The sequence below is a fragment of the Zootoca vivipara genome, chromosome 4, assembly GCF_965207765.1.
Source record: "Zootoca vivipara chromosome 4, rZooViv2.hap1.1, whole genome shotgun sequence".
Classification (NCBI taxonomy): Eukaryota; Metazoa; Chordata; class Lepidosauria; order Squamata; family Lacertidae; genus Zootoca; species Zootoca vivipara.
Window position 1 is genome coordinate 99014536 of NC_142587.1, and position 25151 is coordinate 99039686.

Sequence of the window (25151 nt, forward strand, 5' to 3'; positions counted from 1 at the left end):
GGTGGAGTTTGCAGCTGCAAAATCGCCCTTCTCGTCGCCGCATGTCGTGGCACACCAGCCATCGTCTCGCGGCACACTAGTGTGCCGCGGAACAGCGGTTGAGAAACGCTGACTTAGAGGAGAAGATGGTGAAATGCAAACAGGGGACAGAGAAAGGGCAGAACTCCTCAATGCCTTCTTTGCCTCAGTCTTCTCCAAAAAAGAAAACAATGCCCGACCTGAAGAATATGGAGCAGATGATTCAGCAGGGGAAACACAGCACAGAATAAGTAAGGAGGTAGTACAAGAATACTTGGCTAGTTTAGATGTATTCAAGTCTCCAGGGCCAGATGAACTACATCCAAGAGTATTAAAAGAACTGGCAGAGGTGATTTCAGAACCACTGGCAATAATATTTGATAATTCCTGGAGAACAGGCGAAGTTCCAGCAGACTGGAGGAGGGCAAATGTTGTCCCTATTTTCAAAAATGGGAAAAGAGAGGACCCAAACAATTACCGCCCAGTCAGCCTGACATCAATACCAGGAAAGATTCTAGAGCAGATCATTAAGCAAACAGTCTGTGAGCACCTAGAAAGGAACGTTGTGATCACTAAAAGTCAGCATGGGTTTCTGAAAAATAAGTAATGTCAGACTAATCTGATCTCATTTTTTGACAGAATTACAAGCCTGGTAGATGAAGGGAACACTGTGGATGTAGCCTATCTTGATTTCAGCAAGGCCTTTGACAAGCTGGTAAAATGCGGGCTAGACAATGCTACCATTCAGTGGATTTGTAACTGGCTTACTGACCGAAGCCAAAGGGTGCTCATCAATGGCTCCTCCTCATCCTGGAGAGTAGTGACTAGTGGGGTGCCACAGGGTTCTGTCTTGGGCCCAGTCTTATTCAACATCTTTATCAATGACTTGGATGATGGGCTTGAGGGCATCCTGAGCAAGTTTGCAGACGACACCAAATTGGGAGCGGTGGCTAATACCCCAGAGGACAGGATCACACTTCAAAATGACCTTAACAGATTAGACAACTGGGCCAAAGCAAACAAGATGAATTTTAACAAGGAGAAATGTAAGGTACTACACTTGGGCAGAAAAAATGAAAGGCACAAATACAGGATGGGTGACACCTGGCTTGAGAGCAGTACATGTGAAAAGGACCTAGGAGTCTTGGTAGACCACAGACTTTACATGAGTCAGCAGTGTGATGCAGCAGCTAAAAAAGCCAATGCAATTCTGGGCTGCATCAATAGGAGTATAGCATCTAGATCAAGGGAAGTAATAGTACCACTGTATTCTGCTCTGGTCAGACCTCACCTGGAGTACTGTGTCCAGTTCTGGGCACCACAGTTCAAGAAGGATACTGATAAGCTGGAACGTGTCCAGAAGAGGGCAACCAAAATGGTCAAAGGCCTGGAAACAATGCCTTATGAGGACGGCTTAGGGAGCTGGGTATGTTTAGCCTGGAGAAGAGGAGGTTAAGGGGTGATATGATAGCCATGTTCAAATATATAAAAGGATGTCATATGGAGGAGGGAGAAAGATTGTTTTCTGCTGCTCCAGAGAAGCGGACACGGAGCAATGGATTCAAGAAAGAAGATTCCACCTAAACATTAGGAAGAACTTCCTGACAGTAAGAGCTGTTCGGCAGTGGAATTTGCTACCAAGGAGTGTGGTGGAGTCTCCTTCTTTGGAGGTCTTTAAGCAGAGGCTTGACAGGCATATGCCAAGAATGCTTTGATGGTGTTTCCTGCTTGGCAGGGGGTTGGACTGGATGGCCCTTGTGGTCTCTTCCAACTCTATGATTCTATGATTCTATGAATGGAACTGAGGGAGGGGTGGGTGGGTGGGTGCGTGAGTTCAGGCCCCCCCTTTTCTTTTATGGGATTCCTGGAAGCATCACTGAAAATGAAGGAAGGAACAAAAAGGGGGGGTAGAGAGGGGACAGAGAGTCAGGTCGTCCCAGAAAAAGGCACATGAGGAATACAAACGGATAGATAACGAAAGTTATTATATAATGAACCTCCCCTTTTTCTGTCTGACGCTTCAGGTAGAGAAAAATGCAATAGGGAGAATGTGTGGGGAGAGGGTGGAGCCATGTGGCTGAGTACTTTTGTTTTTATTTACAAGCGAGGAGGCGGGAGGGTGGTGTCTCCTTTGGCCGGGCAATAAAAGCGCCCAGCCTTTATGACTGCCATATGACAGCGATCCTTTCCTTGCATCCGCACCCCTCTCAAATCCGGATGTTTGAGAAGGAACATCATAAACCATATGCCAGCCCCCTCCACGTCTCCCCTCAGCCCTCGGGGCAAGGTTCCCGCCAAAACACCAATAAACAAGCAGAAGCAGCAGCGGCAAGAGGAGCAGACGGAGGAGGAGGAGGAGGGTGGGAGCGGGAGGGGGAATGTTCCCGCTTGTCTAACAGCTGTCTAACCCGGCTGTCCGCACTGGCAACAGAATTGGCCACAGCGCCTCTTGCCGCTGGCATCTTTGGCCATGGACAGATTGGTAAAACCGGGAACTGTCCCTGGGAACCGGGGACGTCTGATAACCCTACATTATACAGCTTTAGGAGAAACCAGGCCTTTGGCTGATTGACATCTAATGCCCTTTAAAAATGTGGTGTTTTTATGTTGTAACCATCCTGAGACATGTAGGTGTAGGGAATAGGCACCAACTAGGGGTCTTTGCCCCCCCCAATAAAATATTTGAGGAGGCCAACCCCCCCCGTTTTTCCTGTGTTTTTTCAAACACAACCTTTTATCCTTCCGCAACTTGCCATTCTTTCAATTTGCCCTCTTAAAAATAATATAAAAAAAACAATATGGAAAAAAATACAAGAAAATATAAACGTGGACAGGTCCCATCTTTGTAGGCCAAACACAAAAGTTGCTTTAAAGCAGGGTTTCCCCAACTTGGGTCCCCAGCAGCTCCTGGACTACAGTTCCCATCATCCCTCCCCATTTGTCCTGAGCACCCCAGAGCCAGCTGCCTCGACACGGATTTTGAAGTCGGCCAGCACCAGCAGTCGGGGAGTCCTGAACTCCGCCTGTGAGACCAGCTCTGTCAGCTCAGGCAGGGAGACCATGGAGGGCAAAGGAAGCGGGAAGCAAAGAAGGGACAAGGGAGTTCCGTCTCCAAGGTGTGGGGCTTACCTTCTCTTCGATCAGGCCACAGGTAGGCCAACTCTGGCCGAGCTATTACATTCTGCAGAGGAAAGGAAAATCTGGGTCAGATGACACTACAAAACCCACCTTGGATGGCTGCACCCACCTTGGACCCAATCCTTTGTCCCAGAGGACCACCCTGAGCCCTGCAGCCTCCTGGGCAGAGGTGGAAGGGCAGCAGCAGGAAAGGGGGCAGGAAAAGCCTCTGGCCTCATCCTGGCACCCAGGAACACACATCGCATCATCTGCCTTAAAAGTCACTTGGGGATGTGCTATTGGGAGGATGGAAGCAACCAAAGAAATGAATGCAGGAATGCAAGATACTTACTTTGAGCTGGAATAAGTGCTGTTGGCGCTAGTTTCCGCTCTTCCCCATTGTCACAGAGGGCGTATCCTCAGAGGTCCTGCGGGAGGAAAGAGCCTCAGAGTCAGGGGCCAGTCTTGGGAAGTGCTAGGAGCTGTCTGATAAGGAGACAGGATTCCTCAGTGCGGGTGTGATGCCTTGTCCTGCATTTTCCTTTATTGAAATAAAACTATCTGAAGTTATCTTTGTGTGTGTGTCCATTTGTAGACTCAGTAGGTGGTGCTGGGAAGTATTTTGACACTTGTGGGTGGTACAAAGTCAATTTGACAGTTTTGATACAAACTGCTACAAAGTTTAGAAACAAATACAAAAGTATAAAATGAATAAAAACAGAAAGGAAATTGATACAAAGATTGAACTCCAGTGACCAACATGTGGAAGGAACGTTCAGTTTGAAGGGCAATGTTTAAAGGCAATAGGCATACCAAGCAGGGTTCATAAATTTATCTTTGAATCTCCTCTCTGGTCATGGATTCTTTTATAGCACTAGCTAAATATCTAAAATGCCCATCCAAGCCTAACTCTGACCCCCACCCTAACCCCGGCCCTAAGCCTACACCTAACCCCAAGTACTCTGTACAAAAGAAAAATATACAAAATATTTACAAAATAGGCAGAAATGTGCACAAAATAAAAAGGTAAAATAAATAAAATAAAAATATTAAAATAAATAGCAAAATATTAAAATAAATAAATAAAAACAAACAAATAATTAACCATGAAAACTCACCCATGTCAACAATATCAGCAGGCTGAAATTAATAAAATCAACCAAAACAAAAGCAACAGTAGTGAGGGGGAAGGAGGGCTCTGAGCTGCTTTGTGCAATATAAATAAAATATTATAATATAATATCAATCAAATAAAATTAATAAATGAAATAAGAAAAAAATAAGAAATTAAGAATATAAGAATCCACTGAACGCCTAGCCTAATCCTTCGTCAACCACCACCAACTGCAGAGTGGGGGGCAAAAAGCCCAGCCAGCGGGGAGCAGGTCTGAGGGGGTCCCATCCCTGTTCTGGTTCTCTCCAAACTTGGCTTTCTACGGGAATGGCTCCCCATGCCCTGAGCCAGTAGGGTCCTTCTCTCTGGCAGACGGACAACCCCTTCCCCAAAGCCCCTCTCTCCCCCAATTCCCCGGGGGGGGGGTCCCCCACACCACCCATCACTCACCAGGATGGCTTTGGCCGTCTCCTGCTTGTTTGGAGCCCCTGAGCTGAGCTGCCTGGCAGTTCTGAATCAGAACGTGGCTCCCCAGGGCACCTGCCTCTTTCAAAAGGAGAACACTCACCTGATCAATTTTTAATATAATAATAATAATAATTTATACCCCATGCATCTGGCTGGGTTTCCCCATCCACTCTGGGCGGCTTCCAACAAAATATTAAAATACAACAGTCCATCAAATATTAAAAGCTTCCCTAAACATAATAGCAACATACATCCATTTTCAGTCCATTGAATTAGCAATTAAGCATTTCTGGAAAGGCAAATGGCATACTTTTGTATATTAGCAGAAAAAGCGTGCATAAGAAAGTATTGCTCATTTTTGATGAGAATAGGATTTATTTATTTTGAGCTTTGCTTGGTTCCTCCTTGGTAGCCAGTGCAATGGTTTCAGCAGTGCTAGAACTCAGGACCCGCTGCCTTGAGGGGCATCTGAGAGCAGTTTGGCAGGGGAAAGGTCTCCCTTGGGAGGTGGTGGACTCTCCTTCCTTGGAGGTTTCTAAGCAGAGATCGGACGGCCATCTGCCATGGATGCTTGAGCTGAGATTCCTGCATTGCTGGGGTTGGACTAGATGACCCCAGGATCCCCTCCTCTCTCTCCACTCCTGAATTCGAGGAGGAGGTTCCTTGCCTCCTGCAAAGCCCTTTTCCCTGCAAGCTGTTCCTCTGGTTTCCGGCCAAGGGAGGGAGATGCTTAGATATCTCACCCCCAAAAGGATATCTGGGCATTGGCGTAGCCCGAGGGGCAGCTGCACCCCTAAATCCATAAAAAATAATAAAAAGCCGAGGTTCTGCCAAGCGAGAGAGGGCTGAGCTGGGTGGACCCGGCTTTGCAAGGGTTAAAGGGAACAGAGCTGCCTTCCTTGAGAGCACAGGAAGCAAGGGGGGGCAGGTCCTCCAGAGCCAAGGCCCCTCCCTCCCCAGTCCTTTACTGCAAGGAAGGGGGGGGGGTTGCTTGGGTGTCTCTCCTGCAAGGGTTGCATCGCTGTCCCCTCCTGGGATCTGGTGAGTCTCCTCTCCCCCCCCCCCGGAGGGTGCAGTGGGGTGGGGGTCCCAGGACTTCTCCCTTCTTCAAACAAAGGAGTCCCTAGGACGTTAACTCTGTGTGACATCACTCAGCCTCATTGCACAAAAGAGGAAACATGAGCAAATGGTTTTCCAAAGCTGTACGAGGAGGTGGACTAGTCTCTCCCCCTCAAAAAAGCCCCACGCGGAGGAAGGAAGGAGAGGTGGGAGAGAAAGGACAGGAATAAAGAGAGGGATCCCAGCCCATAGTCTGGCTGCTGCATTGCAAACCAGTTTCCCAGTCGTCTCCCAGGGCAGCTCCACACGGAGGCCACTGTTGTAGCAATCCCCTCGCACCCAGAGCATGGCGTCCCAGGACCACATCCTCTCTGTCCCAAAGGGATTGTTGCTGGAAAACCAGGCAGAAATGGGCACTGCTACTCACCAAGCCTCCAGGGACCGTGGCATCAATGGCTGTATGTATTTTTAGAATTATAAAGATAAAAAATTCCTGCCTAAATTTCCAGGGAGATGTCTTTGGCCATGCCCACTTGGCCCGCAGGGGTTTGGTCAGATACATACCTGGCCCTCAGAGCAAAGAAAAAGGGACCCCACCCCAGGAGTCTGTCTCGAGAGCGGCAGAGAGTCCAATTGTAAGAAAAGGGGACAGAAGAAGGGGGGTGAGGGGGGGAGCAACTCCTGAGGGCCCCTGGGTGAGGACCCCCACTAGAGCCAAGCATCCATTTTTCACAAGATGCAAATAATTCCCTTGTCAGTCAGTTCTGACTTCATGCACTGACTGGAAGGCAGCAGAGACCAGGTTGATTAATCTCACATAAATCCCTTCAGTTGTCTCCACATTTTGGTTCCCAACAAGATTCACCCATGCTTGCTCAGGGAACCATTATTTTCCCCTGTCCTACAAATTCTGTAACAGAACAATGTATTTGCTTTGTAGGATTTCCTAGAGCTTCTCGTTAAGACGGACAGAACTTGGCAGAAGACCAAAGGGTTCCTTCCGATCTCTTAGAGGCTTCCTGAGAGCACAGATGGAAGAGCGAGATTCAGCTGGCCCTGCAACCATAAGAGGCCATGCCAACCAAACTGGGAACAGTGGGGGATTCTGGGAAAAAACAGTGCAGAAGATCCTGGGTGAGGAGGACACCCTCCGCTCAGAGGTGCAGAGCCAGCAGTTGAGGCAGTTCTGCTGCCAGGAGGCCAAAGGACCCCGAGAGGTTTGCAGCCGACTCTACCACTTTTGCCACCAGTGGCTGAAGCCAGAAAGGCACACGAAAGCTGAGATGCTGGACCTGGTGATCTTGGAGCAGTTCCTGGCTGTCCTTCCCCCGGAGATGGAGAGCTGGGTGAGGGAATGTGGAGCAGAGACCAGTTCCCAGGCGGTGGCCCTGGCCGAAGGTTTCCTCCTGAGTCAGGCAGAGGAGAGAAAGCAGGTGAGAGAGACTTTCCTCTGGATACTCCCAAGGGTCTCCAAACAGGACAGAGAACATCCCATAATGGTCTACTGATGGCCCATGCGTTTTCTGGGAAAGCATCCATGGAATGAGATCTCACACCCTTCAAGTCTTTGTCATTCTCTTTCTAATATTTCTAACCATTCTCTGTTTTGAATCCTTGTTTCTTTTTTAGGGAAAGGATCGTTTTGCAGAAATGGACCTGGATTCCTGTGAGGCAGAGAGGCCTCCGTTGGACACCAGAGAGAGGCCACTGGGTAAGGAGGAAGGTGGTTTTTCTCCCTTTGGTCTCATTCTGTTGGTTTTCCAACTCATCTGAGGGTTCTTTTCCTCTTGTTTTGGGGGGAGACAGGTGGGAATAAGGGTCTGGGGTGGGGAGATGTATTTCTGCACAGCAAACATATGAAATGGGCACAAATGTCCAAATGCTCTCAGCAGGTAAGGCTATCTCAAAGGCCCATCTTTAGTTAGGGATGCCCTGCTACCAGAACAAGGGACCCGAAAAGTATCAAGAATTATAGACCAATTTTACTGCTGAATACAGATTATAAAATTTTTGCAGGTGTATGGCAAACAGGCTGAATTTTTTTTTTGAATAGAATAATAGGGACAGATCAAAGTGGCTTTTTACCAGGGAGACAGATAAAAAATAACATATGGATAGTGATTGACCTTTTAGAATATATTGATATGAAACCAAGTAATAAGGTAGAATTCCTCTTGGTAGACGCAGGGAAGGCTTTCAATAGCGTGACCTGGAATTTTTTAGTTCACACTATAGAAAGTTTGAAACTAGGAAATAAATTTATAAATGGAATTAAAATGATCTACAAAAATCAGAAAGCTAAATCTATATATATAGATTTAAAATAACTGAAGAATTTAAAATTGAAAGAGGCACCAGACAACGGTTCCTTCTATCTCCACTTCTGTTCATTGCAACATTGGAAACACTCTTAATGAGGGGTCAGCAACCTTTTCCAGCAGTGGGCCAGTCCACCGTCCCTCAGAGCATGTGGTGGGCCGGACTATATTTTTTTGGGGAAATGAATGAATTCCCATAAATGCCCCATAATTAACCCAGAGATACATTTTAAATAAAAGCACACATTCTACTCATGTAAAAACACGCTGATTCCCTGACTATCTGCGGGCCGGATTGAGAAGGCGATTGGGTCGCATCTGGCCCATGATCCTAGAGAGGGTTGCCTACCCCTGCTCTTAAAAGCGATGAGAAAAGATCCAAAAATAAGGGGTAACAGACGATATAAAGTTAAAGCATTCGCAGATGATGTGATCATCATTACAGAAACCCCAGAGGAAGGAATACAGGAAGCCTTAAAGAAAATGAGAATATGGAGAAGTCTCTGGATTAAAGTAATATGAAGAAAAATCTAAATTATTAACTAAAAACATGGGGGGAAAGGAACAGGAAGAGCTAGAAAGAGCAACAGGCCTAAAAATTACGACCAGAGCAAATTATATGGGGATTTGGATTACTAATAAAAATACTAATTTGTTTAAGGATAATTATATCAAAAAGTGGAAGGCGATAAAAGGAGATCTAGATAAATGGAGTAAGTTAAATCTGTCCTTATGGTGTAGAATATCTATGATAAAAATGTCAATTCTCCCGAAAATGCTCTTTCTTTTCCAGACGGTCCCAATAATTATTGGCACAAAATGTTTTAAAGGTTGGCAGACCTAATTTCATGTGGCAGGGTAAAAAGCCAATTCAAATTGTTGACGGAGCCTAGAGAAAGGGGAGGGTTCGCGGTTCTGGATTTAGGAATATATTTCGAGGCCGCATGAATGATATGGTTGAAAGATTGGATGTTACTTAAGGATACTGAGGTTCTGGACTTGGAGGGCTGGGACAAAGTATTTGGATGGCATGGCTACTTCAGACATGAGAATATAAAAGCACATAGAGGCTTTACTAACCATTTGAAGTCTGGGAAAGGAACAGGCTTCCGGTCCGTCGCGCCGAGGAAGGAGGACGCAGGGACTTCGAAGTCCCTGGCCTCTCGGAGGGGGGGGGGAAGCCCGCAGGGCGAGCGGACTCCCCACAAAAGCACCGGGAAGAGCGTCCCGGTGACTCACGACCCATCCGTTCCGCGAATCCTCCGCTGCCCGAGAGCTCAGTAGAGCGATCGAGAGTCAGCGGAGTGGAGTCGTGGGAGCCATTTTGGGATCCATTTTACCTCCGAGAGGCGAAGCTCCGAGTCTTCACCCGGCAAGCGGCGGATTCTTCCAAAAAATATAAGAGACTTATACAAAGTAAGTGAAATTTACATTTGGACTTTTAAAAAATTAATCTCGAAAATAGGAGAGATTTTAAAAAACGGAAGTCGATCTCTTCCTATTGGCTAATTGGGAGGCGCATTAAATATCCTCAAGCCGAAAAAGGAAAAAAGTTTTTGGATTGTGAACCCGAGAGAAAGAAAGACTTTTTCAACCCTTCTCAGCTCCCGAGTCCGGCACCCCTTGAGGTTCAGCATTAATAAGGGGAAAGTATTTTGACAGCTGTCAAAAGCTGTCAAAAGCTGTCAAGTTGCTAAAAGACTAAGGAAATTTATTGCGTTGCTGTGGAAGTAAAAATTTGGAATTGGGACTGGACTTTTGATGGAGTTAAAGACAAAAGAGAAGATCAGCCAAGATGGAGCCGACCGTGTAAAAGCAAGGAATTTTCCAGCACCCTTTGCCCTCTATCTTCTGCCTGTCTGCGGTTAAGAGAACTATGAAAACAAAGTATTCTCAAGCCTTCCAGGTGGCTGTGCTGAATTATCTACAAATATGGGAGGACATTTACAAGGAACGACAACATCCTAATGGATCATTATTAGAAAATTAGGTTCAAGACCAGGATTTGGACAATTTTGACTCTGATAATTTTGACTTTGAGACAGAGTATAAGGAGCAACAATTTGATGACAAAGAAGAAGGTGATCTGGACCATAAAAAATACTTTGCGGATGAGGTAAAACAAGGATTTGAAAAAGAAGAACAGAGTGATAAGGAGAAGCAAACTGAAATGAAGATTAATGGAAAGAAGGAACCTGGAGGGACTGAAGTGGGGAGTTATGTCATTGTGGGAGAGGAAAGGCAGGGGGAGGGGGGAATAGGGGTCTGGAGTTGCAAGGGGGAAAGAACTGGTGTGGGGTGAGAATTCTAGCTTAAAGGCTTTTTGGTTTTTGAATGACGGTTTCTGACATCTTGGCTTGCTTAAGGAATGCTGATCCAATTGGGGGGAAAGATATCGGGAGGGGGGAAGGAGAGTGTTGTAAAAATTGACCTTCCTGGAGGAAGTTTGGAGATGGGCTGAGGAAAGAATTTTTGGATTAATATGAAAAAGTTTGTGTTTAGATAGGTGTTTGAGTACAGAGCTGCCTGTCTCTCTCTCTTTACTCGGTGGCACCCAGTGGCAGGGGGTGCACTGGGGGGAGGGGAGGGGGTAGAGGGAAACCCAGACACAAAAAATGGAACCTTTGAAGTGCTGGGCCCCGTGAGTCCCTCTTGTGGCAGAAGAGGGCTCGTGGGAGGCCGGCACGAAGAAGGAGGAGGATTAAGTTAATAGGGTAAGAATAAGATTTTGAATTAGAGTAGAAAACCCGCCATAATTAATTAGAGAAGTTAGGAAAACCAGTAGGAAGAGATTTGAGGAAGTCACAATTACAATGTTAAGAAATTAAGATTTGGGAATTTATAGTTCTTTTTTTCCTTTTCTTTTTTCTTTTTTTCTTTTTTCTTTTTCTTCTTTCTTTTTTATTGTCTTTTCGTTGTTGTTTTTTGTTAAATTGGATTGTTATGCTGAAGAATCAACTGGGGGAAAACCAAGCCTCAGAGAACCTCCATCCCTGTCCTCTCAGTGGCAGGGAGGGGATGAGGGGGGAGGAAGGAGGGGGGAGGTCAAACCCAGCCAAAAATGGACCCCTTTGGTTCCCAATGCTCACAGGTACTACTGGTGGCGGAAGTGGTCTTGTGGGTGGAGGGAAATTGAAGGGACAGAGTCTACATTCTGTTATGTTTGTCTTCTTTGTATAAAAACTAATAAAAATTATTTTTTTTAAAAAAAAAATGAAGTCTGGGAAAGGAACAAAGCCATAGTAACAACTAAAACTCCCAGGTGGCTATCGCCCATAGAATCATCGACTATTCATAGAAATAAAATAAAAGATAATTGGCTACCATATAGGGAACTCATGGAGGAGATAAATTATTGCCCAAAAGTGAAAAAAATAGAAGAATACTACCAGCTAACAGCAATGTTCGAGAATGATAAAAAAATCAAAGGATTTTGATTTTAAAAAATCGGTATGGGGAAAGGAAATATTATACAATAATCAAAAGACTATCTCAAAAATCTACAACTTGTTAAAGAATGAACAATCAGAAAAAGAAAAGGGAAACGCCATTAAAAAGTCGGAACGAGATCTAGGCCATACAATAGAATACAAAGAGTGGGAAAAATTATGGACAAAAACCATAAACTTCACAGCATGTTATTTAATAAGAGAGAATTATATGAAAATGTGTCATAGGTGATACTTGGCCCTGGAAAGGCTGGCTAAAATGAACAAAACGCACAAAAATAAGTGCTGGAGGTGTATGAAACCAAACGGAACCTTTTACCATATGTGGTGGACATGCCCGGAGATTGGGAAATTTTGGGGCATGATCCATGAAGAGAGAAAGAAAATACTAATAATTACTTATAATAAAAGTCCAGAGGGATTCCTATTGGGAATATTAAATGATGACATTCCAAAAGACAAAGTTAAAATATTCTTATATGTGACATCAGCGGCAAGAATCCTGGTAGCCAAGTACTGTAAAGGGAAACAAATACCGTATTTTTCGCTCCATAAGACGCACTTTTTTCCTCCTAAAAAGTAAAAGGAAATTTGAAAGAGGAAAACATCTATGTGACTGTAAGGGAAAGATCTGGATTATTATGAACTCGGAGAGACGATTTGAATTTTAGAAAAAAGACGGCAGTGGACGGTTGCGAGGAATCCCCAATTTCTTGAAGCATGGGAACCCAAAAAAATTTTCTAGATGATTTGGCATAACATTCGGTTTGATTGATATATATGTGTATAATTTGAAATAATGAATGTGATATAATTGGTTTTAATTGGAAAAATTAATAAAAATATATTTTTTTTAAAAAAAAAAAGTAAAAGGAAATTTATGTGCGTCTTATGGAACAATTGTGTGGTCCCTGTAGCTGAATTGCCCAGGGGTGAAAGGCAGGTTGTGCTTTTATTATTATTATTATTATTATTATTATTATTATTATTATAGAAAGAGCTAAAGGCTAACAAGATGGAAAGAGAGGGTTGAAAGGAACCCGCTCAGCAGCTGATTGCAAGAGATCGGGGAGGGAGATAAGGGAGCTAGCTCCCTTCTTGGCCCCGCCCAGGCCCCTTGCCCAGGCCTCAATTGTTGTCTGCAGAGGGAGGCTGTTTGTTTCCCCAGTGACATGTGACTGGATGATTAGATTATTGGTCTAGAAACTGTAGAAATGGGCCTGTTTCCTTTCCTAGAGAAGCTGCATAACTGTGAGTTGAACCCCATAAAAACAGGATTTTTTTCCCTTTGCAAGGAAACTCAACAACTTTGAGCTGATCGTGAAAAATGGAGCTTTCCCCCTTTGCCAAAAAAATGCACAACTGTGAGCTGACCCCCCCCCAAATAAACCAGGGCTTTTCCCATTTGCAAAAAAAAGCTGCACAACTTTGAGCTGATCCTCAGAGAAATGGAGCTTTCCCCCTTTGCAAAAGAAGCTTCCTCAAATATTCAATTAGGGGGCAAAGGCACCTAGGCCTCTAGGAGTTGGCAGCTATGCCTAGGACAATTCAAGAAAGCAAAAAAAATAATAATCTTGTTTTCCTCCTCTAAAAACTAGGTGCGTCCTGTGGTCAGGTGCGTCTTATGGAGCGAAAAATACAGTGCCTGCCAGAGAAGAATGACTATGTAAACTTTGTAAACATATTAGGCCTTCTGAGTCTGAAGCATGGGAAGTCTGATTTAAATTTTATAATTTGGTAAAAGATTTGGATTAATTGTTTAATTGATATTTGTATAATTTATATTATTTGTAATTTGATTGGATATTTAAAGTGGAACAATTTAAAATGTATTTCAAAAAAACATGCTCAAGGGGAAGGAATATTGACATCTAGGATTGAGATAACAAGGAAATACAGAAAGATATAACGAGACTAAAATGAAGTGTTGTGAGATCGGTGGAAGTCTTTGTTTTAGCAAACTTTGGTTCTGTAACGATGAATATGGTGTTGGGAATATCTTTCTTGTCTGTCTTTCTTTTTCTTCTTTGTCCTTTACCTTCGTTTCTTTTCTTTTTCCTTTTTATTTTCTTTCATTCTTAGTTTCGTGTTTTAATCTGTAAGATTTGGAATGGTTTCTTCCTTGTTTTGGCGTACTGTTATATTTTGTTGCTTATATTAATTATTATTATTCAAAAAAGAGAGAGATGCCCTGTTTCACATGTGAGAGAAGCAGGCACTCCTGGCCTCCTGGTTACCTTTTTTCTCTTGCAGGTGACAAAATGATGCCGGCAAGACCTCCTGATCCGTCTTTTCATGGGGGCAGAAGGGAAGCAGCGGCTGTGGAACCAGATCAGGTCAGGGGAAGCTGCCTTGTGGGGACAGAGGCCAAGGGATGGAGCAATGTCATGGACTGGTTGGGCACAGAGGAATGGTGGGAGGTTGCAGCTGGGGAACCAGGAAGAGAAGATGGCTCAGAGCCCAAGAAGTGGAGGTGGAACAAGGATGGGTGGTCAGAGGGGGAAGAGGGAGAAGCTTGGGAAGAGGAGGTGTCAGAAGCTGAAGGGCTAACAGGGCTTAGTGAGCTGGGAGACTCTGTGGCAGAATGCAGTCCAGATTCAGAGGCAGAAGAGAAAGGAGGTGAGTGGGAGGAGGGAGGTGGAGAGGAAGAGGCGAGTCAGAATAAGGCAGAGCCACCGGTGGCTCCCTCTCCTTTTGCCAGAAGCCACCCTCCCTGCTTGTCTGTCAGAGCCAGGATACCCCCTGCATTGCAGGAATCTCTGCTCGATCATCCAAGACAGATGGCCATCCAAAATAGGCTTATTTTTTTTCTAGATTTAGCACTGAAAGCTAAAATTGGTTTCTAAGCAGTGGACAAATGAGAACAAATAGTGGCCTGGATTCACCTAACCAGCCCCAGCCGCTGCCCCCCATTCCTCCCTCTCTCCATGCCCCCATTAAGCCCTTGAATTTGACTCTAGGGCATTGGGATGGAACTCCCCAGAACAGCTCACGAGGAGGGGAGAAAGTGGATCTTTCCATTAGGGAAACTGGAATGCCTTCGTAGGCAGAATGACTTGAAAAACACAAGGTGGAGTACCACCTATTTGCACAAAGACAAATACCCATAATTAAAATGCAGAATAAAATAATTATCAATAAATAAAATGTGCAGCAAAGCAATCCTATTGAAACAACAATGCAATTTACAGGAAGGAAACAGCAGAGCATTGTGTAGCAGATCATATTGATGCTGTCTCAGAGGAGGACATTTCTCCTTTTCTTTTAGGGTCCAGTGTGCTTTGAAGATGTCGCTGTTTGTTTCACGGACGAGGAGTGGGCATTGCTGGATCCTGACCAGAGAGCTCTGCATGAGGACGTCATGGAGGAGAATTGTGGGATCGTGGCCTCTCTTGGTAAGGTTCCCTGTGGGATCATCATATCTGCCTGGAAATTTAAAAAAATACCTGTGTGTGACCAAACTCATATGTTTTCACAGACCTCAACAGTGGCCCCCATAACACCCCGGAACCTAACACCCCACAATAAACAGCAAATTACAGTTTCTTCCTCAAATTATTCCTTTTTCTACCATGATTGGGCTGTTCTGAACTGCCCAGGCCATCTTAAATGTCAGCTTCAAAATTGTTAGGAAAGATAAGTAGCTTCAGGTTTTCTGTTATTGTTTTTGCTCCTGTCAGTCTTGGGTTGACCAAAGAGACGACTGACATTGGAGATGGAGGGGAAGCCATGACTGGGCCAAACAAAATTAATCCCATTAAAGAGCTAGGCTTATTGAATCTCATGTCGTAGTAGCAGTGATGATGATGATGATGATGATGATAATAGTAATACAGTGGTACCTCAGTTTACCAACTTAATCTTTTCCAGAACAGGACTGTTCTTAAATCGAGGTACCACTGTAGTAAGAAAAATAATTTTTTATTCATATCCTGCCCATCTGGCTGGCTTCCAACACGTATATAAACATGAAACATAAATAATAATAATCTGATCCCATATAAAAAGAACATTAACTTTAAAATGAACAACTTATACTAGTGGCCAAATTGTGGAAACCTTTTGTGAAAAGTGAAGGTCCTGTGTGAGTGCCTGGAGGCGGTTGGAGGATGGATGGTGGCTAACAGATTGAGGTTGAATCCTGACAAGACAGAAGTACTGTTCGTGGGGGACAGGAGGCGGGCAGGTGTGGAGGATTCCCTGGTTCTGAATGGGGTAACTGTGCCCTTGAAGGACCAGGTGCGCAGCCTGGGAGTCATTTTGGACTCATAGCTGTCCATGGAGGCGCAGGTCAATTCTGTATCCAGTGCAGCTGTTTATCAGCTCCATCTGGTACGCAGGCTGAGACCCTACCTGCCTGCAGACTGTCTAGCAAGAGTGGTGCATGCTCTAGTTATCTCCCGCTTGGACTACTGCAATGCGCTCTACGTGGGGCTACCCTTGAAGGTGACTCGGGAACTACAACTAATCCAGAATGCGGCAGCTAGACTGGTGACTGGGAGTGGCCGCCGAGACCACATAACACCGGTCCTGAAAGACCTACATTGGCTCTCAGTACGTTTCCGAGCACAATTCAAAGTGTTGGTGCTTACCTTTAAAGCCCTAAATGGCCTTGGTCCAGTATACCTGAAGGAGCGGCTCCACCTCCATCATTCTGCCCGGACACTGAGGTCCAGCACCGAGGGCCTTCTGGCGGTTCCCTCGTTGCGAGATGCCAAGTTGCAGGAAACTAGGCAGAGGGCCTTCTTGGTGGTGGCACCTGCCCTGTGGAACGCCCACCCAACAGATGTCAAAGACTTTTAGAAGACTTTTAGAAGACATCTGAAGGCAGCCCTGATCAGGGAGGCTTTTAATGTTTAATAGATTATTGTGTTGTAATTTTCTGTTGGAAGCCGCCCAGAGTGGCTGGGGAAACTCAGCCAGATGGGCGGGGTATAAATAATAAATTATTATTATTATTATTATTATTATTATTATTATTATTATTATTATTATTATACTAGTGGCCAAAATTGGAGAAACATTTTTTTGAGGTTTGATGGTTCATAACACCACTTTTGTGTGGAGTAATAGCATAAGATTATGTATCAATGGAAAGATAATTTAATGAAGAAAGTAATGCAGGAACTTTTATGAAGGAGTATTTATTAGAACAAAAGTCATAAAGAAAAAACATGAAACCTTTGGTAACCATTGGTAAACTTTAGCTTTAATTACACCCTTTCAACGCCTTCCTGTGAAGTGAACCAAGTTTTTAGTTTGCAGCTGTAATAATGTGAAACCAAGATTGAATTATTGCCTCTCTTAATTGGGCTTTATTGCTGGGTTGCTTCTGACTAACAAGTTTCTTTAATCAGCTCCATAGATTTCCGATTGGGTTAAAGTTTGGGCTATTCCCAGGCCATTCTAGCAGTGGAATATTATTATCTTGAAAGGACCTTTTGCACACAGCAGCAACATGACATGGAGCTGAATCCTTTTGATATAGTTAGTTAGTTGGTTAGTTAGTTAGTAAATAAATAAATAAATAAATAGGCATGCTTCAGTATCTGGGAAAAGATCACCTGTGGAACCCTTCAGTTTGGGATCAAGTATTTCATTAATGCATTTTGGGGCATTTATATTCCCATTAATGATGCAAATTCTGCCCATACAAATTTGCTGCCATACAACCCCAGATCATCACACTATCTGGGTGTTTCACGGTTGGTGTAATGCAAGTACGATGTAAATCTTCTCTGATTCTTCTCCTTGCATATGTCCTGCCTCATTCCCAAGCAAGGAGATTTGGGATTCATCGCTCCAAATAACACTGACCCATTGTTCCTCTGTCCAGTTAACATGGGTTTAATCTTTTCAACCTTTGCTTGAGAGAGAACAATGGCTTTCCCCTTAGAATTCTAACATTTAGACCAGTCCTCACACTCAACTTCACATTACATTTTGCCATGTCATCTTGTATACACCCAGATGATTTTCTTCTGTCACGTAGGGACAGTCTCTCCATTATTCGATCGTCACTTGCCCTTGTGCACCTTTTCCTGGAAGTCTGATTCTGTAGTGACTGAGTCCCCATAGACCTCTTCAAAATGTAGAAATGCCAGCTTTGGTTAATTTCCCCCCCAATCTTTCTTCTAATTTCTTCATAAATGTAGCCTTGCTCACTTAATAGTACTATTTTACACGGCTTTCTGGTTGACCAGTCAACTTTTTGTGCCATTTCTATAATAATAATGTTATAATAATTATTTATTATTTATACCCCGCCCATCAGGCTGTTTCCCCAGCCACTCTGGGCGGCTTCCAACATAACATTAAAATGCAATTATCTATTAAATATTTGTATAATTTTATTATATTCTACAACCTCACTAAATAAAACCTCACACAAAAAACCAACCAACTTGATAGCAATCACATAACACACTGACAAAAGTCAACCTAAGCAAGTTGTGCTTCCTTTTTCTGGTTGTTTGGTTATGTCAGGGGGTCTCCTTACAGAGAGCCCCCCCCCATCATTTTCACCAGCTCATCACCCAGCGTCAGCACCAGTAGCGAGTCAGAGGAGAGGAATGAGGAAGTGAGCGGAGTGGAGAGAGGGCTCTCGTATGCTACAGAGCTCTTGCACCGCTCTGAGGAAGAGCTAGGGGAGGAGGAGCTGAGACAGCCATCAGACACAGGGCGTCCGTTTCCCCTGATGCCTGAATTAAGGCATGCTAGCACCCGTAGGGCAAGGGGGCAGCGTTTTGGGGTCCCCAGACTCTTACGCTGGGCGAAGACCAGGAAGAAGCAATTGCAAGGATCTGATACAGACTGAGCAGTAATGTTTCCCGATACTCTTGCACTGTAAATAGAACACAATAAAGCTCTGAAAGAAAGGATGGAGTGGAGCGTCTTTACTCATGAGTAGCCGCAACCTTCTCTGACAGGTTATAACATTTGATAGAATATGGGTAACTGAACAAACTTTGTTGGATTGCATTCTTGATTAAATTTTCTTTCCATTGATATATAATTTTGTTATATTACTCCAAAAGAAGTGGTGTTATGAGCCAGCAAACCGCTGAAATACACTTTCCCCCAAAAATCTTCCACAATTTTGACCACTACTGTATATCAAATAAAGCAACATTCAACAACTCGGGGCCAAGATCAAAGATGTAACAGAACGGCTGCAAGGAATCATAAAACCCTCCGACAAATACCCCTTCCTTTTGGTGCATGTGGGCACCAATGACACTGCAAGCCATAGCCTACATGAGATCAAAAGTGATTATGAGGCTCTGGGCAAGAAGTTGAAGCAATTAAATGAACAAATTGTCATCTCATCTGTCCTCCCAGTTGAACGACATGGCCCAGCGAGAGAGGGAAAAATAGGGGAAGTGAACAACTGGCTTCGCAAATGGTGCAAACAGGAACGGTTTGGATTCTTAGATCACGGTCTGCAGTTTCTTGAAATGGACTTCTGGCCAAGTGATGGGCTGCACCTCACAAAAGTTGGGAGGAATGTTTTTGCCATGAAACTCAAAAACCTCACCAGGAGGGCTTTAAACTGACTTCTGTGGGGGAGGGAGACAGTGGTCCTGAAGGTAGGAGTCTATCAAGTTCTGAAGATGATCATCCAAATGTCAAGGACCACATGGAGCAAAAAGCATGCAGACCTAGTGGTGGGAGAAAAATATCCTTAAATAAGAGACATGGGGGAATGATCAATGGTCTTCAATGTCTGTATACTAATGCAGAGAGCATGGGAAATAAACAAGATGAACTTGAGCTCTTGGTACAGCAAACTAAATACGATATAATAGGCATCACTGAAACCTGGTGGGATGAGTCTCATGATTGGAATGTAGAAATAGAGGGATACAATCTATTTCAGAGAAATAGACCAAACAGGAAAGGAGGAGGAGTAGCGTTATATGTCAGGGATGTGTATACCTGTGAAGAGATCCAGGATTTAAAACTTCAAAGCCAAGTTGAGAGTATCTGGGTCAAAATTAAGGGAGAGAAAAATAACAGTGATCTCATTGTGGGAGTTTACTATAGATCCCCAAGCCAAACTGAGGACACAGATGATGCCTTCCTGGAACAGATGACCAGGCATTCAAAAGGAAGTGAGATAGTAGTAATGGGGGATTTCAACTATCCTGATATTTGTTGGATGTCAAACTCGGCCAAGAGCATAAGGTCGAACAGATTCCTCACTGGCCTTGCAGACAATTTCATTGTCCAGAAAGTGGGAGAAGCAACAAGAGGATCAGTCATTTTAGATCTGGTCCTAACCAATAGTGATGACCTGGTTAGTGGGGTAGAAGTGGCAGGATCATTGGGTGGGAGTGATCATGCTCTTCTGGAGTTTATTGTTCAGCGGAAAGGAGCAACCAAGCATACTAAGACTCAAATCCTAGACTTTAAGAGAGCTGACTTCAGAAAACCTAGGGAAACACTGGGTGAGATCCCATGGACAGAAATACTAAAAGGGAAGGGAGTTCATGATGGTTGGGAGTTTGTTAAAAGGGAGATATTAAAAGCACAACTTCAGGCAATACCAATGAGACGGAAACATGGAAGGTGCCTAAAGAAGCCAGGCTATCTAAAGAACTTTTAACTGAGTTAAGATTTAAAAGGGACATGTACAAAAAATGGAAAAGGGGGGAAATCACCAGAGAGGAATTTAAACATATAGCCAGCACATGTAGAGACAAAGTCAGAAAGCTAAAGCACAGAATGAACTCAGGCTCGCCAGAGAGGTTAAAAGCAACAAAAAGGGCTTTTATGGGTATGTCCGTAGCAAAAGGAAGAACAAGGAAACAGTGGGGTCACTTAGAGGAGAAGATGGTGAAATGCAAACAGGGGACAGAAAGCGCAGAACTCCTCAATACCTTCTTTGCCTCAGTCTTCTCCAAAAAAGAAAACAATGCCCGACCTGAAGAATATGGAGCAGATGATTCAGCAGGGGAAACACAGCCCAGAATAAGTAAGGAGGTAGTACAAGAATTCTTGGCTAGTTTAGATGTATTCAAGTCTCCAGGGCCAGATGAATTACATCCAAGAGTATTAAAAGAACTGGCAGAGGTGATTTCAGAACCACTGGCAATAATCTTTGAAAATTCCTGGAGAACAGGCGAGGTTCCAGCAGACTGGAGGAGGGCAAATGTTGTCCCTATTTTCAAAAAGGGGAAAGAGAGGATCCAAACAATTACCGCCCAGTCAGCCTGACATCAATACCAGGAAAGATTCTAGAGCAGATCATTAAGCAAACAGTCTGTGAGCACCTAGAAAGAAACTCTGTGATCACTAAAAGTCAGCATGGGTTCCTGAAAAATAGATCATGTCAGACTAATCTGATCTCATTTTTTGACAGAATTACAAGCCTGGTAGATGAAGGGAATGCTGTGGATGTAGCCTATCTTGATTTCAGCAAGGCCTTTGACAAGGTGCCCCATGATATTCTTGTAAAGAAGCTGGTAAAATGCGGGCTAGACAATGCTACCATTCAGTGGATTTGTAACTGGCTTACTGACCGAACCCAAAGGGTGCTCATCAATGGCTCCTCCTCATCCTGGAGAGTAGTGACTAGTGGGGTGCCACAGGGTTCTGTCTTGGGCCCAGTCTTATTCAACATCTTTATCAATGACTTGGATGATGGGCTTGAGAGCATCCTGAGCAAGTTTGCAGACAACACCAAATTGGGAGCGGTGGCTAATACCCCAGAGGACAGGATCACACTTCAAAATGACCTTAACAGATTAGACAACTGGGCCAAAGCAAACAAGATGAATTTTAACAAGGAGAAATGTAAGGTACTACACTTGGGCAGAAAAAATGAAAGGCACAAATACAGGATGGGTGACACCTGGCTTGAGAGCAGTACATGTGAAAAGGATCTAGGAGTCTTGGTAGACCACAAACTTGACATGAGTCAGCAGTGTGATGCAGCAGCTAAAAAAGCCAATGCAATTCTGGGCTGCATCAATAGGAGTATAGCATCTAGATCAAGGGAAGTAATAGTACCACTATATTCTGCTCTGGTCAGACCTCACCTGGAGTACTGTGTCCAGTTCTGGGCACCACAGTTCAAGAAGGATACTGATAAGCTGGAACGTGTCCAGAAGAGGGCAACCAAAATGGTCAAAGGCCTGGAAACGATGCCTTATGAGGAACGGCTTAGGGAGCTGGGTATGTTTAGCCTGGAGAAGAGAAGGTTAAGGGGTGATATGATAGCCATGTTCAAATATATAAAAGGATGTCATATAGAGGAGGGAGAAAGGTTGTTTTCTGCTGCTCCAGAGAAGCGGACACGGAGCAATGGATTCAAACTACAAGAAAGAAGATTCCACCTAAACATTAGGAAGAACTTCCTGACAGTAAGAGCTGTTCGGCAGTGGAATTTGCTACCAAGGAGTGTGGTGGAGTCTCCTTCTTTGGAGGTCTTTAAGCAGAGGCTTGACAGGCATATGTCAAGAATGCTTTGATGGTGTTTCCTGCTTGGCAGGGGGTTGGACTGGATGGCCCTTGTGGTCTCTTCCAACTCTATGATTCTATTATTCTAACTCATCCGAATCTAATAATAAATATGTTGGTTAACGAACAACCCCTCCCAACTCCCTTCAGTTCTTCTCCATTTGCTCGTGAGGCTCTAATCCCTTTTTGTTTCCATTGCAGATTGTGATGAATCGGAAATCAAGAACAAAGGTGAACACGACAATATCCCCAGAGAGGAGAAGCCACGTAAAAATTTGGAGTGTGCAGAAAGCTGCAGTCAGAGCTGCCATTCCACTTCCCATCAGCAAAATCTCATTGGAAAGAAATTCTATCAGTGCATGGAATGTGGAAAGAGCTTTAGTTATAGCTCCTCTCTCACTTACCATCAAACAATTCACACAGGGGAGAAACCATATCAGTGTGTGGAATGTGGAAAGAGCTTTAGCAAGAGCTCCTCTCTCACTTCCCATCAAATAATTCATACAGGGGAGAAACCCTATCAGTGTGTGGAATGTGAAAAGAGCTTCAGTCACAGCCACAGTCTCACTTCCCATCAAAGAATTCATACAGGGGAGAAACCCTATCAGTGTGTGGAATGTGGAAAGAGCTTCACTGATAGATCCTCTCTCACTTCCCATCAAAGAATTCATACAGGGGAAAAACCCTATCAGTGTGTGGAATGTGGAAAGAGCTTCAGTCAGAGCTCCTCTCTCACTTCCCATCAAAGAATTCATACAGGGGAGAAACCCTATCAGTGTGTGGAATGTGGAAAGGGCTTCACTGAAAGATCCTCTCTCACTTCCCATCAAAGAATTCATACAGGGGAGAAACCCTATCAGTGTGTGGAATGTGGAAAGAGCTTCAGTCAGAGCTCCCATCTCACTTCCCATCAAATAATTCATACAGGGGAGAAACCCTATCAGTGTGTGGAATGTGGAAAGGGCTTCACTGAAAGATCCTCTCTCACTTCCCATCAAAGAATTCATACAGGGGAGAAACCCTATCAGTGTGTGGAATGTGGAAAGAGCTTCAGTCAGAGCTCCCATCTCACTTCCCATCAAATAATTCATACAGGGGAGAAACCCTATCACTGTGTGGAATGCGGAAAGAGCTTCAGGAAGAGCTCCTCTTTCACTTCCCACCAAAGAATTCATACAGGGGAGAAACCATATCAGTGTGTGGAATGTGGAAAGAGCTTTAGTCACAGCCACAATCTCACTTCCCATCAAAGAATTCATACTGGGGAGAAACCCTATCAGTGTGAGGAATGTGGAAAGAGCTTCACTGATAGATCCTCTCTCACTTGCCATCAAAGAATTCATACAGGGGAGAAACCCTATCAGTGTGTGGAATGTGGAAAGAGCTTCAGTCAGAGCTCCCATCTCACTTCCCATCAAAGAATTCATACAGGAGAGAAATCCTATCAGTGTGTGGAATGTGGAAAGAGCTTCACTACTAGCTCGAATCTCACTTCCCATCAAAGAATTCATACAGGGGAGAAACCCTATCAGTGTGTGGAATGTGGAAAGAGCTTCAGTCAGAGAGCCCATCTCACTTGCCATAAAAGAAGCCATACAAATGTCGGAAAAACCATTATACACCTTTAGGAGCCAGGCAAATCAACACCTTATTAACCAGGCATTTGGCTGATTGACATCTAATGCCCTTTTAAAATGTGGTGGTTTTTTGTTTTTATGCTGCATTTTTATGTTGTAACCATCCTGAAACTTGTAGGTGTAGGGAAATATGCGCCAACTCTTAAAGGCCTAGGGGTCTTTGCCCCCCAATAAAATATTTGAGGCAACCCCCATTTTTGTGTGTTTTTTTTAAAAAATGCAACCTTTTATTCCTCCACAACTTTCCATACAATTTCTCTTTTAATTTGCCCTCTTAAAAAAAAAAGTCATGAAGAGAACAAAAACAAGAAAATACAAACGTGGACAGGTCCCATCTTTGCGGGCCAAACGCTAAAGTTGCTTTAAAGTAGGATTTCCCAAACCTTGGTCCCCAGCCGCTCCCGGACTACAGTTCAAGAGAACAAATCAAGAACAAAGGTGACCATGACAAAATCCCCAGAGAGGAGAAGCCACGTAAAAATTTGGAGTGTGGAGAAAGCTGCAGTGAGCGCTCCCATTCCACTTCCCATCAGCAAAATCTCATTGGAAATAAATTCTATCAGTGTGTGGAATGTGGAAAGAGCTTTAGTCACAGCCACCATCTCACTTGCCATCAAAGAATTCATACAGGGGAGAAACCCTATCAGTGTGTGGAATGCGGAACAAGCTTCAGAATGAGCTCCTCTCTCACTTGCCATCAAAGAATTCATACAGGGGAGAAACCCTATCAATGTGTGGAATGTGGAAAGAGCTTCCTTCGGAGCATCGATCTCGCTTCCCATCAAAGAATTCATAAAGGGGAGAAACCCTATCAGTGTGTGGAATGTGGAAAGAGCTTCAGTCAGAGCTCCAAACTCACTTCTCATAAAAGAATCCATACAAAGGACAGAAAAACCATTATACACCTTTAGGAGCCTGGCAAATCAAAACCTTTTTAATCAGGCGTTTGGCTGATTGACATCTAATGCCCTTTTAAAATGTGGTGGTTTTTTGTTTTTATGCTGCATTTTTATGTTGTAACCATCCTGAAACTTGCAGGTGTAGGGAAATATGTGCCAACTCTTAAAGGCCTATGGGTCTTTGCCCCCCAAATAAATTTTTTAAGGCCACCCCCCAGTTTTTTCTTGTGTTTCTTAAATGCAACCTTTTATTATTCCACAACTTTCCATACAATTTCTCTTCCAATTTGCCCTCTGTTTTAAAAAAAGAAGTCATGAAAAAACAAAATACAAGAAAATGCAAACATGGACAGGTCTCATCTTTGTGGGCCAACGCTAAAGTTGCTTTAAAGCAGGGTTTCCCAATCTTGGGGCCCCAGCCGCTCCCGGACTACAGTTCCCATCATCCCTCCCCATTAGTTCTGCTAGCTAAGGATGATGGGAGTTGTAGTCCAACAACAGCTGGAGACCCAAGTTTGCTTTAAAGGGAAAGTGTGACACCCTCTGCTGGCCAAAAGCATTGCCACAGAATTTGAACCATCCTCAGTACTGCTACAGTGGTGCCTCGC

General features: G+C 44.0%; 2 protein-coding genes and 1 long non-coding RNA gene across 4 annotated transcripts in view; all 3 read left to right on the forward strand.

Annotated features, from left to right (window-relative positions):
• The first annotated feature begins 1849 nt into the window (after positions 1–1849).
• The window catches only part of LOC148686071 (uncharacterized), a 45274-nt gene continuing 21972 nt past the window's right edge, over positions 1850–25151 (forward strand). Inside the window, exon 1 of the long non-coding RNA XR_015949745.1 lies at positions 1850–2574. This is a non-coding gene — a long non-coding RNA (uncharacterized LOC148686071). The remainder of the gene's footprint in view (positions 2575–25151) is intronic.
• On the forward strand, positions 5347–24753 carry LOC132591964 (uncharacterized). 2 transcript variants are annotated; one of them, XM_088668465.1, is made up of 6 exons: positions 5347–5758; positions 6717–7209; positions 7406–7487; positions 13797–13879; positions 14812–14938; positions 22209–24753. In XM_088668465.1, exons 2-6 carry the CDS (start codon positions 6808–6810, stop codon positions 23633–23635), a joined length of 2121 nt encoding a protein of 706 aa, XP_088524591.1. In that variant the 5' UTR covers positions 5347–5758; positions 6717–6807; the 3' UTR covers positions 23636–24753. The 2 variants fall into 2 exon arrangements, with proteins under 2 accessions (XP_088524591.1, XP_088524592.1); XM_088668466.1 differs by having other exon boundaries at positions 5684–5758; positions 13142–13879.
• LOC148686072 (uncharacterized) lies at positions 23934–24753 on the forward strand. Its single transcript, XM_088668507.1, has 2 exons — positions 23934–23972; positions 24016–24753. The coding sequence occupies exons 1-2, from the start codon at positions 23934–23936 to the stop codon at positions 24553–24555; spliced, it is 579 nt and encodes a 192-aa protein (XP_088524633.1). The 3' UTR covers positions 24556–24753.

Bases quoted from the DNA above. Each gene is read 5' to 3' on its own strand.
- LOC132591964 (XM_088668465.1), top strand. From the start codon at position 6,808: ATGGAAGAGCGAGATTCAGCTGGCCCTGCAACCATAAGAGGCCATGCC. The intron at 7,488-13,796 runs GTAAGGAGGAAG...TTTCTCTTGCAG, and splicing joins CACCAGAGAGAGGCCACTGG to GTGACAAAATGATGCCGGCA. The intron at 14,939-22,208 runs GTAAGGTTCCCT...TTTCCATTGCAG, and splicing joins TGGGATCGTGGCCTCTCTTG to ATTGTGATGAATCGGAAATC.
- LOC148686072 (XM_088668507.1), top strand. From the start codon at position 23,934: ATGAAGAGAACAAAAACAAGAAAATACAAACGTGGACAG. The intron at 23,973-24,015 runs GTCCCATCTTTG...GCTTTAAAGTAG, and splicing joins GAAAATACAAACGTGGACAG to GATTTCCCAAACCTTGGTCC.